Source organism: Hyperolius riggenbachi, chromosome 10, assembly GCF_040937935.1.
Source record: "Hyperolius riggenbachi isolate aHypRig1 chromosome 10, aHypRig1.pri, whole genome shotgun sequence".
In the NCBI taxonomy this organism is placed as follows: Eukaryota; Metazoa; Chordata; class Amphibia; order Anura; family Hyperoliidae; genus Hyperolius; species Hyperolius riggenbachi.
In genome coordinates, this window is record NC_090655.1 from 15,065,474 (window position 1) to 15,079,825 (window position 14,352).

Consider the following 14,352-nt stretch of genomic DNA (forward strand, 5'->3'; position numbering starts at 1 on the left):
TTTACCTGCACCAGTGCAGCTTCGGGTCTCCTCTGATCTACCTGACAGCCACACGCTCTATACTGCATACCTCTACCTCCTCAGGCGTGTCACATGATCGGGAGTGAGAGTTATGGAAGCACAGAGCGTGCGACTGCCGGGAAGAACAGAAGAGACAATGGCCTCAATTCACTAAACTTATCTCCTGTCTTTAATAACTCTTCTAGAGTTGTTACCCTGGTGATAAGGCATGTAGTATTCAGGAAACATTTTACCTCAGGCAAGCCTAAAGTTAACTCTTCTGTCTTTAAATTAACTCTCCAATCCTTAAAATAACTCCAGAGTTAAAGACAGGCTGTTAATTAGCTGCATGTGAAAATAACTACAGAGGAGGTAAATTAACTACAGAGGAGGTAAATTAACTACAGGAGAGGTAACTTAAGGAATGAAGAGGTAAGATATCTCTCTCACGTGTGGAGGTAAGTTTTCTCTTGTCTTATTATCTCTAGCATGATCTTAGTGAATTGAGGCCAATGCGTCGCCGGAGCAGGCAAACCTTACACTGCTCTGCTGCACTGCTATGTGGGGAGATGGTGGGAAGGTGTGTAGATGTGTGTATTTGATTTCCCTGTTACCAGGGGAGGGGGGGGGGGGGGGCTTGGCTCCAATTAGGGAGCCCCATGCTAATTTTGCTGAGGGTGTTCCCGTGGATTATTGCTGCACCCTGTTTAAAACTGACAACGTTTCAGTCAGTGTGCTCCTTAGAGCTGGAAGGCAGTGCAAAGTCCTTCTTTTGCTACTTAAAATGATGGATATTGGAAGCTCTCGAGGGCCACATAAAATGGCAAGGAGGGCCGCATTCGGCCCACAGGCCTTGCGTTCTAAAGCAGAGTTTCTCAACATTTTATTGGTATGTACCCCTTTTAAAATGCTGTACTCAGCATAGTAAACATTATTACAAGTACCCCTTGACAAATTAACCACTTCCCAACTGAAGGGTTTTACCCCCTGACCACCAGAGCAATTTTCACCTTTCAGCACTCCTTCCATTCATTCGTCTATAACTTTATCATTATTTATCACAATGAAATGAACTATATCTTGTTTTTTTCCACCACTAATTAGGCTTTCTTTAGGTGGGACATTATGCCAAGAATTATTTTATTCTAAATGTATTTTAATGGGGAAATAGGAAAAAATGTGGGAGAAAATGTATTATTTTTCAGTTTTCGGCCTTTATAGTTTTTAAATAATGCATGCTACTGTAATTAAAACCCATGAAATGTATTTACCCATTTTTCCTAGTTATAAAACCGTTTAAATTATGTCCCTATCACAATGTTTGGCGCCAATATTTTAATTAGAAATAAAGGTGCATCTTTTTCAGTTTTGCGTCCATCCCTAATTACAAGCCCATAGTTTATAAAGTAACAGTGTTATACCCTCTTGACATAAATATTTAAAAAGTTCAGTCCCTAAAGTAACTATTTATGTATTTTTTTTAATTGTCATTTTTTTTTTTTTAATTACAAAAAAAAAAATTGGGAGTGTGGGAGGTAAAGAGTTATTTTTTTATGTAAAACTAATTTATTTGTATGTGAAAAATGCTTTAGGGTGTAGTTTTACTATTTGGTCACAAGATGGCAACAGTAACTTTTTGTTTCATGCGACCTGCAAGCGTCCTTCCGGACGCTTGCAGGAAGTACTAGGAGGCTGGGAAAGTTTTTTTTGTTTTGTTTTTTTTTTCCACAATGATCTCGCTGCTTATCGGAGAAGCAGCGGATCATTGCGGGGATTAGATCAACGAACGGGAATGGATTTTCCCGTTCATTGATCTCCGGGCGAGCAGCCGGCGGCTTGTTTACGAGCGGGAGTGCGCGCTAAAGCGAGCGGGAGCGCGGGCAGCGGCGGGAGCGTGCAAAGTACGGATTTCTCCGTCCCTGGTGGTGAAAGGATGGAAAAAGGGACGGAGAAATCCGTACGCGTGGGGGTAAAGTAGTTAATATTTAATCGTAGTACATAATTGGTTCTAAACAATTCCCAAGCATTTACTATTGCTTATAATTAGCTAAAACACTAATTTTGGTGTTTAAATAAGATTTATCATTTTCTAAAACTCTAAATTTGTTATTGGTTACCCTTCCTGGCGGAAGGATGACTCGGTTAACCTTCCTGGCCACGCAGAAGCATTTCTCCGGGGTTTTTTTAGCTACATGCAGCTAGCACCGATCGCCGATTCGCTGCTACCCGCCGCGCCGCTCCCCCCCCCTCAGACCCCTTGTGCAGCCTGGCCTATCAGCGCCAGGCAGCGCTGAGGGGTGGATCGGGACTCCCAATGACTTCACGAAGTTGATGACGTCCGTGACGTCATCCCGCCCGAAGCCCTCTTTCCTGATCGCAGATCGCCGGAGGCGATTGAAGCGGGTGGGGGGATGCCGCTGCACAGCGGCTATCATGTAGCGAGCCCTGGGTATTGTCTTCAAACATTTATGCCTAATACACACGATTAGATTTTCTGGCAGATTTCTTGCCAGAAAGACTATTTCCAACACGTCCAATCTGATTTTCAATTGATTTTCAGATACATTTTCTGTTTACCTCTATGGAAAATCAATCAGGAAAAAAAGATTGGAAATTGATCTGGCAAGAAATCTGCCAGAAAATCTCATTGTGTGTATTAGGCATAAGGGGGGAAAATGTTTGTTGACAATACCACTTTTAACAGAGAGGGATATCAAGGCTGCATTATTTATCTCCTTTTAAACAATACCGGTTGCCTGGCTGCCCTGCTGATCTCTGTGGCTGTAGTGGTGGTTGGATCACACACCTGAAACCAGCATGCAGCTAATCCAGTCAGAGTACCTGCTCTGCATATGCTTGTTCAGGGTCTCTGGCTAAAAGTATTGTGCTAGGTACAATTTTATCGCAGATTTACCTGCCAGAACAATTATTTCCAACACGTTCCATTTGAATTTTCCAATCGTTTTTTTCGATCGATTTTCAAAAACGTTAATGAAAATCGATCAGAAAACTGAAAATTGGTCAGAAAATCGATGAAAATTCAGATCGGTCATGTTGGAAATAATCGATCTGGCAGGTAAATCTGCCAGAAAATTGTATGGTGTGTACCTGGCATTAGTGGCAGAGGATCAGCAGACCAGCCAGGCAAATGGTATTTTTTAAAAGGAGATAATTAAGTCTTACCCTTAAATGAACCCTAGACTGTGATGGGGACATATGACTGGTAGGGATTAGATTGTGAGCCCCTCTGATAATATACTGTAGAAGAGCAACGATGTCAGCGCTATATCAATTCTAAGTAAATATGACTATAGGAAGTGTTTTTGATGCCTAACCAGGAAAATGACCATAAATAATGAATCCTCTATAATAATATGCAAGTGTCTCTGCGTCCCTTTGCTTGACTTCCTGTGTCGGGGCCAGAAGGGGCGGGCGTGTGCGCGCGAGGCATGTGTACGCGTGTGCAGCAGGCGCGTGCACGAGCAGTGTGCGGGCGCGCCTGGAGGAGTGCAGGCAGACCTAGCCCGTTACTAGTATTGAATAATTTACTGCATTCTACTATATGTCACTACAGGGCCTCTTTAAACATTGTTTATTTGGTTCTTCTCTATCAATTTTGTTGAAATAAAGATGTAATGCCTGTGTGTCACTCCATGTGCCTCTTGTGTGGGTTTTATATTAGTCTATATCTGTCTGATATATATTTTTGTGCATGGATTTTCACTGCTTTTAGCAATAAGTACATGTAATTTTTGGGGTGTTCAGTTCTATAGACTTTAATCCACCCTTCCCTCTATTCTTCAGAACAAAGTCTTCATCTACAGAGGGAAAGAATACGAGCGCCGGGAAGACTTTGAGGCTCGGTTGCTAACCCAGTTTCCCAATGCCGAGAAGATGAAGACGACTTCTCCTCCAGGAGACGACATCAAGAATTCCAGTGGACAGAGTATCCTTCAATGTCAACGGCATGGCTCCCGCTCTAATGCCCAGAGCAACCAATCACAGAACTTCTGTCACTGTCTTCCTCTGGATGGAATGCGATTGGATGCTCTGTATCACTGCATAGTGTTTCTTTTTGTGATTTGTTAGTAAATATGCAGAAAACTGAGTTGTTAGTTAGTTCTGATGAGCTGTTGGGGTGAACAGTTTTACCGATTGACATCGGAGGAACGACAGGCCAGATGGAGGGATGGGAAGGGTCTATACTATCCAGAGCCTTCTCTGGAAGGACATTTTAAGTGAAAAGAATAGTGGCTTGTTATTTATCTGGGACTTCTCCCACCCCCTGAAGCCTTCCTGGGCCCTTGGTCGCCGGGGGAATGGAGCCGTGCGAAATGATGGTGACTGGTCAGGAAGACTTCAGGGGGGCTGGAAGAAGCCCCAGGTAAGTAACTGGCCACTGATCTTCTCACTTATCATTCCCTTTAAGCCCTGGGGATGGGTATGCTGTTGGGGAGGAGAGCAATGGGTGGGGGGAAGTTGGCAGGCATGAAGGGCAATGGGTAGGGGGTAGTTTTGATAAGATGAAGGACATCTGGGATAATGAATCAGTCCAGCAGCACTACAGTTTTAGCTACACGTTACGTTCCTTCCAAAATATTAGTGGTTTGCAAAAGTATTCTGCCCCCTTGAAGTTTTCCACATTTTGTCACATTACTGCCACAAACATGAATCAATTTTATTGGAATTCCACGTGATAGGCCAATACAAAGTGGTGTACACATGAGAAGTGGAACGAAAATCATACATCATTCCAAACACTTTTTACAAATCAATAACCGCAAAGTGGGGTGTGCATAATTATTCAGCCCCCTTTGTTCTGAGTGCAGTCAGTTGCCCATAGACATTGTCTGATGAGTGCTAATGACTAAATAGTGTGTAATCTAATGTCAGTACAAATACAGTTGCTCTGTGACGGCCTCAGCGGTTGTCTAAGAGAATCTTGGGAGCAACAACACCATGAAGTCCGAAGAACACACCAGACAGGTCAAGGATAAAGTTATTGAGAAATTTAAAGCAGGCTTAGGCTACAAAAAGATTTCCAAAGCCTTGAACATCCCACGGAGCACTGTTCAAGCGATCCTTAAAGGACCACTATCGTGAAAAAAGTAAGCAGTTAAGATCTAACAGAACCAACAGGTTTTGGGACAGTCCATCTCCTCATGGGGGGTTTCTCTGGGTTTTCCTTGTTTTCAACAGTATTTCCTGAACAGCAGTTGCAAAGCCTAACTGAAAAAATAGTGTGCAAGTGAGTAGGGTGGCTGGCTGGGATCGTACTATAAGAAATGCTGTTGAAAAGAAAGAAAACCCTGAGAATCCCCCATGAGGAGATGGACTGGCCCAAAACCTGACTGTTGTGTCAGATATTAACAGCCTACTTTTTTTTCGATAGTGGCCCTTTTAGAATGACAGAGGGAGATTCCCGTGTTTTCTTGAACTTTCCATCCATCAGATATCCAGTGCTTCACCGTAAAACCACTGCTGGAATTGCCTCCGAAGTTCAAGAATAAGCCGGTCTCTGAGCAGATCCTGAGGTGAGAGCGCATCCTTCTAATGTCAAAATAGCGTCATAAATAACATCACTTGTTTTTTATAAAAATATTCATTTATCGATTATGTAGTCAGGGTTTGCCCATTGTAGAATCTTTCCTCTCCCTGATTTACATTCTGACATTTATCACTGGTGGGGACATGATCTGTACTGCACGGTTCTCGGTTTGTGATAACCAATGGGATGCTAAGATTTCCTTGTTCATGCAGATTTATGTACATTTTTATAAAAATATATGCAGCTTAAAGATGGACCAATCAATTTCAACCTGGTTGGGACTTGATAGGTCTATTATCCAGCTGCATATATTTGCATAAATTTACATACATCTGCATGAATTCCGAAATATTTGCATCTCATTGATCATTTCAGTGTAACAAAATGGATCCCAGCAGATGCAAACGGATCCTGTGCAAAGCAATAGGCTCTGCTCACATCAGTCCATTCGTGACGTCTCTGTTGGCAAATATAGCGAGTCTGCATTCATTCCAGATTGTTGGATGCGTCGCGGGTATGCAGAGCAGGTAGTGATGGGGAATAGAACGCACAGATGAAAAACTGATGCCCGATATGAAAAACTTATCTGTTTGAAACTGAAAATGGATCAGTTTTTCATCCCTGCAGTGTAAACTGAGCCTTAGTCCTGACAGGTGCAGGTTTGTGGAATGTTTTTTTTCTGAGGGCTCTAAAGTGATTAAAGAGAACCAGAGACGAAGCACCCTCATGTATTTTATTACATTTATCAGTGGGAACATGACAGTAAACACATACCCTGCTTTTAGTTTCATTCTTATCTGCTTAATTAGTCTATTAGCAACTGTGATAAGAATCCACCGACTATTCAGTCGAGGTTTGACCTGGAATTATTATAGCTGAGTCACTCTTCTGTGATGTCTTTTCAAGCCCAAGCCTTCCCCTCTCCTGGCTTAGATTTCCTGCTTTGCATACTGAGAGCTGTGATGTATGGGAGAGGCTGCTGCTCCTGAGAGAGAAGCTCTGTGGCTGTAATATGATCCCTGTGTGATCTGTGTGCACTAGATACTGATAATAACGGCAGTTTCATTTCTATGAGAGAGACTTCCTACAGGCAGCTGTACATCATACCAAAATGAAAGCACATAGATGAAAGGCTGCATTTAGCCTAGATAGCAGCATAGTCTCATATAGCCTAGACAGCACATCCAGAACAACTGCCATATTTGATTTTTCCTGGAGCAATAATGGATAAAAAACACTAAAAAAGGCACACCAGAGCGGCAAAATTATCAGGTAGAGCATTTATTCTTTACAAGCTATCAACTGATATGTTTATTTTGTGGGAAACGTTCATCTCTGGTTCCCTTTAAAAATGTCTGGTCTCCCAGAATGCCCTGGGGGAATTCCACATAGCTAAACAGCCTAGGCTGTGTGACATCACTGGGAAGGAGGGGTTACATACCAATTTACATTATACGATATACAAAGTGTTTCCAATGCTGAAACCAGGAAAATGACCATGAAAGTGGATATCCTGAATAATGTACTACATTCTGCTGCATGTTAGTACAGTGTTTTTGCTGAATACGGCTGCACTGTTTGTTTGTTTTTCCTCTACACATTCATCTCCTCCTGGGGGTCGATCTGGTCCAAACTTCTGGGATGACGAAGCAGAAAAGCCTTGGTGATTGTTTGGCGGAGCTGTGTGTGCTTTGTGTGATCATACGGTAATCCTCAGAAGAGATGGAATTATGCAGCAGATGCAGGAGGATGTTATGTAACGCCTGCTCTCCCCCTGCTGCTCTGTGTGTGACGGGGTATGGGGGGCAGTGACGGGGAGGACAGGGTTAGATGCCTGCTCTCCCCCTGCTGCTCTGTGTGTGACGGGGTATGGGGGGCAGTGATGGGGAGGACAGGGTTAAATTTGTCATCCTGAAACAGAAGGTATTTGCAATTATTCAGGTTGGAGTGAGCAAATGTCTCCCACAATGCTTCACTGCTGAATATGCAAATCATCTCTTTGTAGTCCTGTAAGCTAGCCACACCTCCAGAACCGCTGGAAAGCTGACTCATCGTTGCATTCCAGAGGTTCTTGAGGTGTGGCTAGCTTACAGGGACAAAAAAAAGATGATTTGCCTATTCAGCAGTGAGCATCTTGGGAGACATTTGCTCACTCCAACCTGAATAATTGCAAATACCTTCTGTTTTAAGATGACAAATTTTTGTTTCACTGTCTCTCCAAATCTTTTTTTCTCAACAGACTGCTGGAGGACCGAAGCATACCTAAAATGATGTTAAAAACATTACATTGAATCTAGGTACTGATACTCCCCGATCATGAGGTGAAGTCCTGGCAGCAGCCATTCAGTCCTGCAGTGCCCAAAGAACGACAGTGAAGCATTACCCAGGTGACAACCTGCCATCCAATTGGACAGCAGTGTCACCTGATGCGGGATTGGAAGCCAGCGAATGACTGCTTGCTGGCTTCTATGTGGATGGGTGATACCAGCATTGCTATTCTATAAGGGGAGGGCCAGTACTGCTAATCTATGTGTGGGCTGCTGGTATGTAATGGCTCTGCAGGCCACATCTATAATACATTTTATGGGGGGGGTGAAAAGGCTTCATCGGGCCGCATTCTGCCCTCGGGCCGTAATTTGAGGACCACTGATGTATACCCTACTAGGAGGCACTCAGAGTACCGTGGGGTAAGGCAAGTAAGACCTGAATGTTAGAATACTCCTGGTACCTACAGTGGACGTGAGCTGCCAGATTACCACCTAAAAAACGTTAAAGAGAACCCGAGGTGGGTTTGAAGAATATTATCTGCATACAGAGGCTGGATCTGCCTATACAGCCCAGCCTCTGTTGCTATCCCAAACCCCCCTAAGGTCCCCCTGCACTCTGCAATCCCTCATAAATCACAGCCACGCTGCTGACAAACAGCTTGTCAGAGCTGGCTGTGTTTATCTCTATAGTGTCAGTCTGCTGCTCTCCCCGCCTCCTGCAGAACTCCAGTCCCCGCCTGCATCCCTTCCCTCCCTGCTGATTGGAGGGAAGGGGCGTGGGCAGGGACCGGAGCTATGCAGGAGGCGGGGGAGCAGCTGAGACTGACACTACAGATGTAAACACAGCCTCACAGCACGGCTGTGATTTATGGGGGATTGCAGAGTGCAGGGGGACCTTAGTGGGGTTTGGGATAGCAACAGAGGCTGGGCTGTATAGGCAGATCCAGCCTCTGTATGCAGATAACATTCTTTAAACACACCTCGGGTTCTCTTTAAGGCTACTTTCACACTTAAAGAGGAACTCCAGTGAAAATAATGTAAAAAAAAAAGGGCTCCATTTTTACAATAATTATGTTTAAATGATTTAGTCAGTGTTTGCCCGTTGTGAAATTTTTCCTCTCTGATTTACATGCTGACATTTATCACATGGTGACATTTTTACTGCTGGCAGGTGGTGTCAGTGGAAGGAGATGCTGCTTGCTTTTTTTTGCAGTTAGACCCAGCTGTAAACAGCTATTCCCCACAATGCAATGAGGTTCACAGACAGGAAACTGTCAGGACCACTGTGGGAGGGGTTTCACCACAATATCAGACATACATACAGCGCCCCCTGATGATCCATTTGGGGAAAGAAATATTTCTCATGGGAAAGGGGGTATCAGCTACTGATTGGGATGAAGTTCAATCCTTGGCTACGGTTTCTCTTTAAGCCTAGCACACATTTTCCATTATGTTTGGCCAATCACTACCCAATTTTACCACCTACATGTATCATGAGGTTTTAATTTAGATGTTCTGTTTCACTTAAAGGAATCCTGTAGGGGGTTGGGGGAAAATGAGTTGAACTTACCCGGGGCTTCTAATGGTCCCCCGCAGACATCCTGTGCCCGCGCAGCCACTCGCCGATGCTCCGGCCCCGCCTCTGGTTCACTTCTGGAATTTCAGACTTTAAAGTCAGAAAACCACTGCGCCTGCGTTGCCGTGTCCTCGCTCCTGCTGATGTCACCAGGAGTGTACTACGCAGACACAGACCATACTGGGCCTGCGCTGTGCGCTCTTGATGACATCAGCGGGACTGAGGACACGGCAACGCAGGCGCAGTGGTTTTCTGACTTTAAAGTCAGAAATTCCAGAAGTGGGCCGGAGCTTCGGTGAGCGGCTGCGCGGGCACAGGATGTCTGCGGGGGACCATTAGAAGCCCCGGGTAAGTTCAGCTCATTTTCCCCCGACCCCCCTACAGTGTCCCTTTAAGGTATCTTAATGACATGTATTTATGCTTGAAAAAAATCTGTTTTCCATTTTGATATTGCATGTATATAGCTGTCTGTACAATCAGCCTGCAAACAAACAGGATATAAGCCCGACGAAGGCTGCAAGGCCGAAACCTAGCTTATTCTTATTCTTTTTAGTTAGCCAATAAATGGTATCATCCTGATTTATAACTTCTTGCTTTTACTGATGGCTGACACGGTACAACACCCTACTGCTACCCCTAAGAGAAGATGGACTAGCCCAAAACCTGTCGGTAATGTCAGATTTCTACTACTTACTGTAAATGACAGCAACGTAAGAGAAAAATAATTTATTGTTCATTTTACTCAGGAAGAAGCGTACTGCTTATTTGTATGTGTTGACATTTATTTTAAAGGGATACTGTAGGGGGTCGGGGGGAAATGAGCTGAACTTACCCGGGGCTTCTAATGGTCCCCCGCAGACATCCTGAGCCCTCGCAGCCACTCACCGATGCTCCGGCCCCGCCTCCAGTTCACTTCTGGAATTTCAGACTTTAAAGAGAATCTGTATCGTTAAAATCACACAAAAGTAAACATACCAGTGCGTTAGGGGACATCTCCTATTACCCTCTGTCACAATTTCGCCGCTCCTCGCCGCATTAAAAGTGGTTAAAAACAGTTTTAAAAAGTTTGTTTATAAACAAACAAAATGGCCACCAAAACAGGAAGTAGATTGATGTACAGTATGTCCACACATACAAAATACATCCATACACAAGCAGGCTGTATACAGCCATCCTTTTGAATCTCAAGAGATCATTTGTGTGTTTCTTTCCCCCTGCAGCTATCTTCCACTGAAGTGTCAGGCTATTTCTTCCTGCAGAGTGCAGACAGCTGTGCCTGTATGTAATTCCTCAGTATGTGAAAGCCCGGCCAGCTCAGAGGAGGATTTATCCAGCTTGTAAAAGATAATAGAACAGAGAGAAGCTGCACTAATCTAAATATCACACAGGCAATGTGCAGAGAGGGGCCTGGATGGGGGAGTTCATAGCAGAACCACAACACTGAAGAACTTGGCAGCCTTCCAGACACAGGCCTGACAAGAGAGAGATAAGTTGATTTATTACAGAGATGGTGATAGTAGAACGTGCTGCAGTAAGCCAGAACACATTAGAATAGCTTTTGGAACTTGTAGGATGATAAAAAACAGGATGCAATTTTTGTTACGGAGTCTCTTTAATGTCTGAAAACCACTGCGCCTGCGTTGCCGTGTCCTGACTCCCGCTGATGTCACCAGGAGCGTACTGCGCAGTCCCCAGTATGGTCTGTGCCTGTGCAGTACGCTCCTGGTGACATCAGGGGAAGCGAGGACACGGCAACGCAGGCGCAGTGGTTTTCAGACTTTAAAGTCTGAAATTCCAGAAGTGAACCAGAGGCGGGGCCGGAGCATCGGTGAGCGGCTGCGCGGGAAGAGAATGTCTGCGGGGGACCATTAGAAGCCTCTGGTAAGTTCAACTCATTTTCCTCTGACCCCCCCCCCCCTACAGTATCCCTTTAAATTTTACACTTTTTTGTGATGGTGGTCCTTTAAATAATGTGCATTGACTGGCTGGCCTGCTGATCCTTTACCTCTAATACTTTTAACCATAGATCTGGAAAAAGTTTTCAGCCTGCTATTAAATTAATGGTTATATAAAACTTAGTTTCTGATCATTGAGCTAGGCATGATCACATTGTTGATTTGGGTCTGCTATAAAGTTTACTCACATCAAAGCCACCATCCTTTTTTAAGCCTATTACTTTCACTCCCTTCTGCTAGGCGGATAACATATGAGTAAATGATTACAAATTCTTTCATCTCAGCCCATGCTCACAGTAAGACGTTGCACGGCATTCCCTGTGACAGAAGGAACGCAACTGATCGGGAAAGCAGTCCCGTGCATTGCATCGTGTACAGTGAAGCATACGGTTCACGGAAAAGTATGTTTTACTGTAACCCTTAAAGGGAACCTGTACTGAGTAAAATTATTGAAAATAAACACATGATGTAGCTGCAAATGAATATTACATACTTACCTCACCGTCAGTTCCTCTCAGAAGATCACCATTTTCTTCTTACAGTGATCCCTTCCAGTTCTGACAAGATTTTGTCAGAACTGAAATATACCAGTTGCTGTCAGTTGTATATCAGCAGCTGTCAGTTACAAATGAATGTGTAAGCCAATGTTCATTTCCCTATGGCTCAAGTGGGCGATATTACAGTGTAACGGTGTGCTGACCAGGAAGCTGTTATGGGGTAATGGCCATTTTCAAAATGGAGGACAGAGAATTCCATTGATATTTGTGGACAAACAGGACGCAGGAGAGGAGAAAGACACTGAGGAGTAGACTACACAAGAGGTAAGTATGACGTGTTGTTTATGTTGACTTTTACTTTTCAGTTCAGGTTCTCTTTAACACACGTGTATGGCGGTAACACACTGCACCGTACCGCAACCTGTTATACCCACCTCACTGTGAATGCCGCATAGGTGGTTCAATGCATAAGCCACGTTACGAAGCGGCCAGTAAATCGCAACGCACCACTGTGAACGTGGCCTTAGGGACTGTAGTAGTGGTCTGTCAACCAGTGCTGCCCCTAGCATGCAAATAACAGAACCACTCTCCTTCTGTAAAATCTAAAGCTTCTCTACACACAAACTCCACATTCTGCCCTGCCATTGTCCCTAATGTTTGAGCAGTAGCGTGGTCACGCCCTCCTGCATTCTGATTGGTTGGTGAGTGTCAGCATTCCTTCACCTTTTCTCACTCCCTCCAGTAGGTACCACAGCATAACTAAAAAAAATGGCATTTGCAGTCAATTTTAGGCATTGAAAGTGGACCTGAACTCTTGCACAGGACAGAAGGAAAACCAAGAGAAATCTACCCTGTATGTATTTAGAGAGTTTAGCCTGTCTAATTCCACCTCATCTGTGACTAATCACAAATTGTAGTGTGATCTCTCAACAGTGTAAGCTGGTCGCTTCAGCAGAAAAGCTAATTTTTAAGCACAGAATGTGGAGCCCATGTCTGCTTCCATGAAAGCAGGAAGTAGACACAATGCAGATTTATTGCATGATTTGTATCAGGTGCAACAAAGAAATGTTTTTCTTTAAAGATTATTATGCTGTTGCTTATCTTTTAGAGTAGAGAGGAAGTTCTGAGTTCAGGTCCGCTTTAGTTATGTTATTCCTCTACTGAATATGGGGGGGGTGCTTGGAAACAGGCAGGCTTGTAAGTTTACAAACTTTGCGAATCTTTGATCTCTCGCCATTCTCCACCATTGTGGTGTACCTGGGAGAAGCGCTCCTATTGTTGTGCCTCCCTGCTGGAGAGTTCGATATTTACTGTGGCATAACGATTTTAACAATAACATCCTCACAATAGGTTCCCCCGCTGAACGGAGAGACTGCGCTTGCTGTGTGCGCTGTAGATTAGGGAATTAGCGAAGTACGTGAGCAGCGAGCGTACACGTGATCGCCCCGGGCGACGGAATAGCCTGAGATAGCCCTTTGTAATGTGTCTCCGGCGGGATTCCATCTATGGCCGCGCTCTCCACGCAAATCGTTCCACAGCCCGGCGACGGTGAGAACCGCTTCTAAATGATTTTTCTTTTGCAAATGATTTGCATTGAGCTGCGTTCGGGGAGAAAGGTACAGTCTGTTATCATGACATATTTCAATTTGTCAAGCTCATTAAAGCAAAGAATCTCAATATTCCAATGCCTAATAGCTTAATAGCTTTTTAATTACTTATAGGTGCTTGTGGCTGCGCCGCCAGAAGAGTACCTGTCCTTCGGTTTAGAGTAACGTAACGCGGAGATTGCGGCCGGCAGAGGATAATGTACATTGTGGGGATTGGCGTAACATAGACAATATGTGTTAATAAGTCTACATTAGGAGCGCCTCAGGAACGGGGCTGCTAACTCATCCTTATAATTACCGACACGCTCCAACACCACAGGCTCTCTGGCTGAACAAATGCAGATAAGGCTCTGCCAGGAATCTAACCAAATGCTCTCTGCCGCTCAAATACTGCATAGTGTAATACTTACATCCGTTAGTGAATAGGCCCAGTTCAAAACAAACTTGTTCCCACTGAGGGCCCTTTTCCACAGGTGGCTTAACTGGGCGCTCAGCGAGCAGTTACCAGGCAGCAGTGAGCAGTTGCCAGGCAGCGGCGAGCAGTTGCCAGGCAGCAGCAAGCCGTTTGTGAAAGTTTGACAGTCTTTTCACTGCCTATCAACTGCTCGTGGAAAAGGGGCCTAAGGGCTCATTTCCATGGGCAGTTGATCTGTGTGCTCTGCAAGCAGTTACCAGGCAGCAGCAGGCAGTTGCCAGGCAGCAGAAAGCAGTTGTGAGCGATTGAGAGACTTTTCACTGCTTATCAACTGCTTGTGGAAATGAGCCCTAAGAGAATTTGTATCGATGCGGTAGAATGCACAGGTGATTCCTCGAGAGATTTTGCCCTTAATGGGCACCTTAAAGTGAACCTCTGGACAAAAAATCTACTCAGCAGAACTGAAAAGGCTTGGTGTTTCTTTAAC

General features: G+C 44.4%; 1 protein-coding gene across 1 annotated transcript in view; it reads left to right on the forward strand.

Moving 5' to 3' along the window:
• DOCK1 (dedicator of cytokinesis 1) overlaps positions 1-14,352 on the forward strand; it is a 589,023-nt gene that overhangs the window by 517,726 nt on the left and 56,945 nt on the right. Inside the window, exons 40-41 of the mRNA XM_068258876.1 lie at positions 3,805-3,946; positions 5,453-5,534. Coding sequence (XP_068114977.1) covers positions 3,805-3,946; positions 5,453-5,534 — 224 coding nt within the window. The remainder of the gene's footprint in view (positions 1-3,804; positions 3,947-5,452; positions 5,535-14,352) is intronic.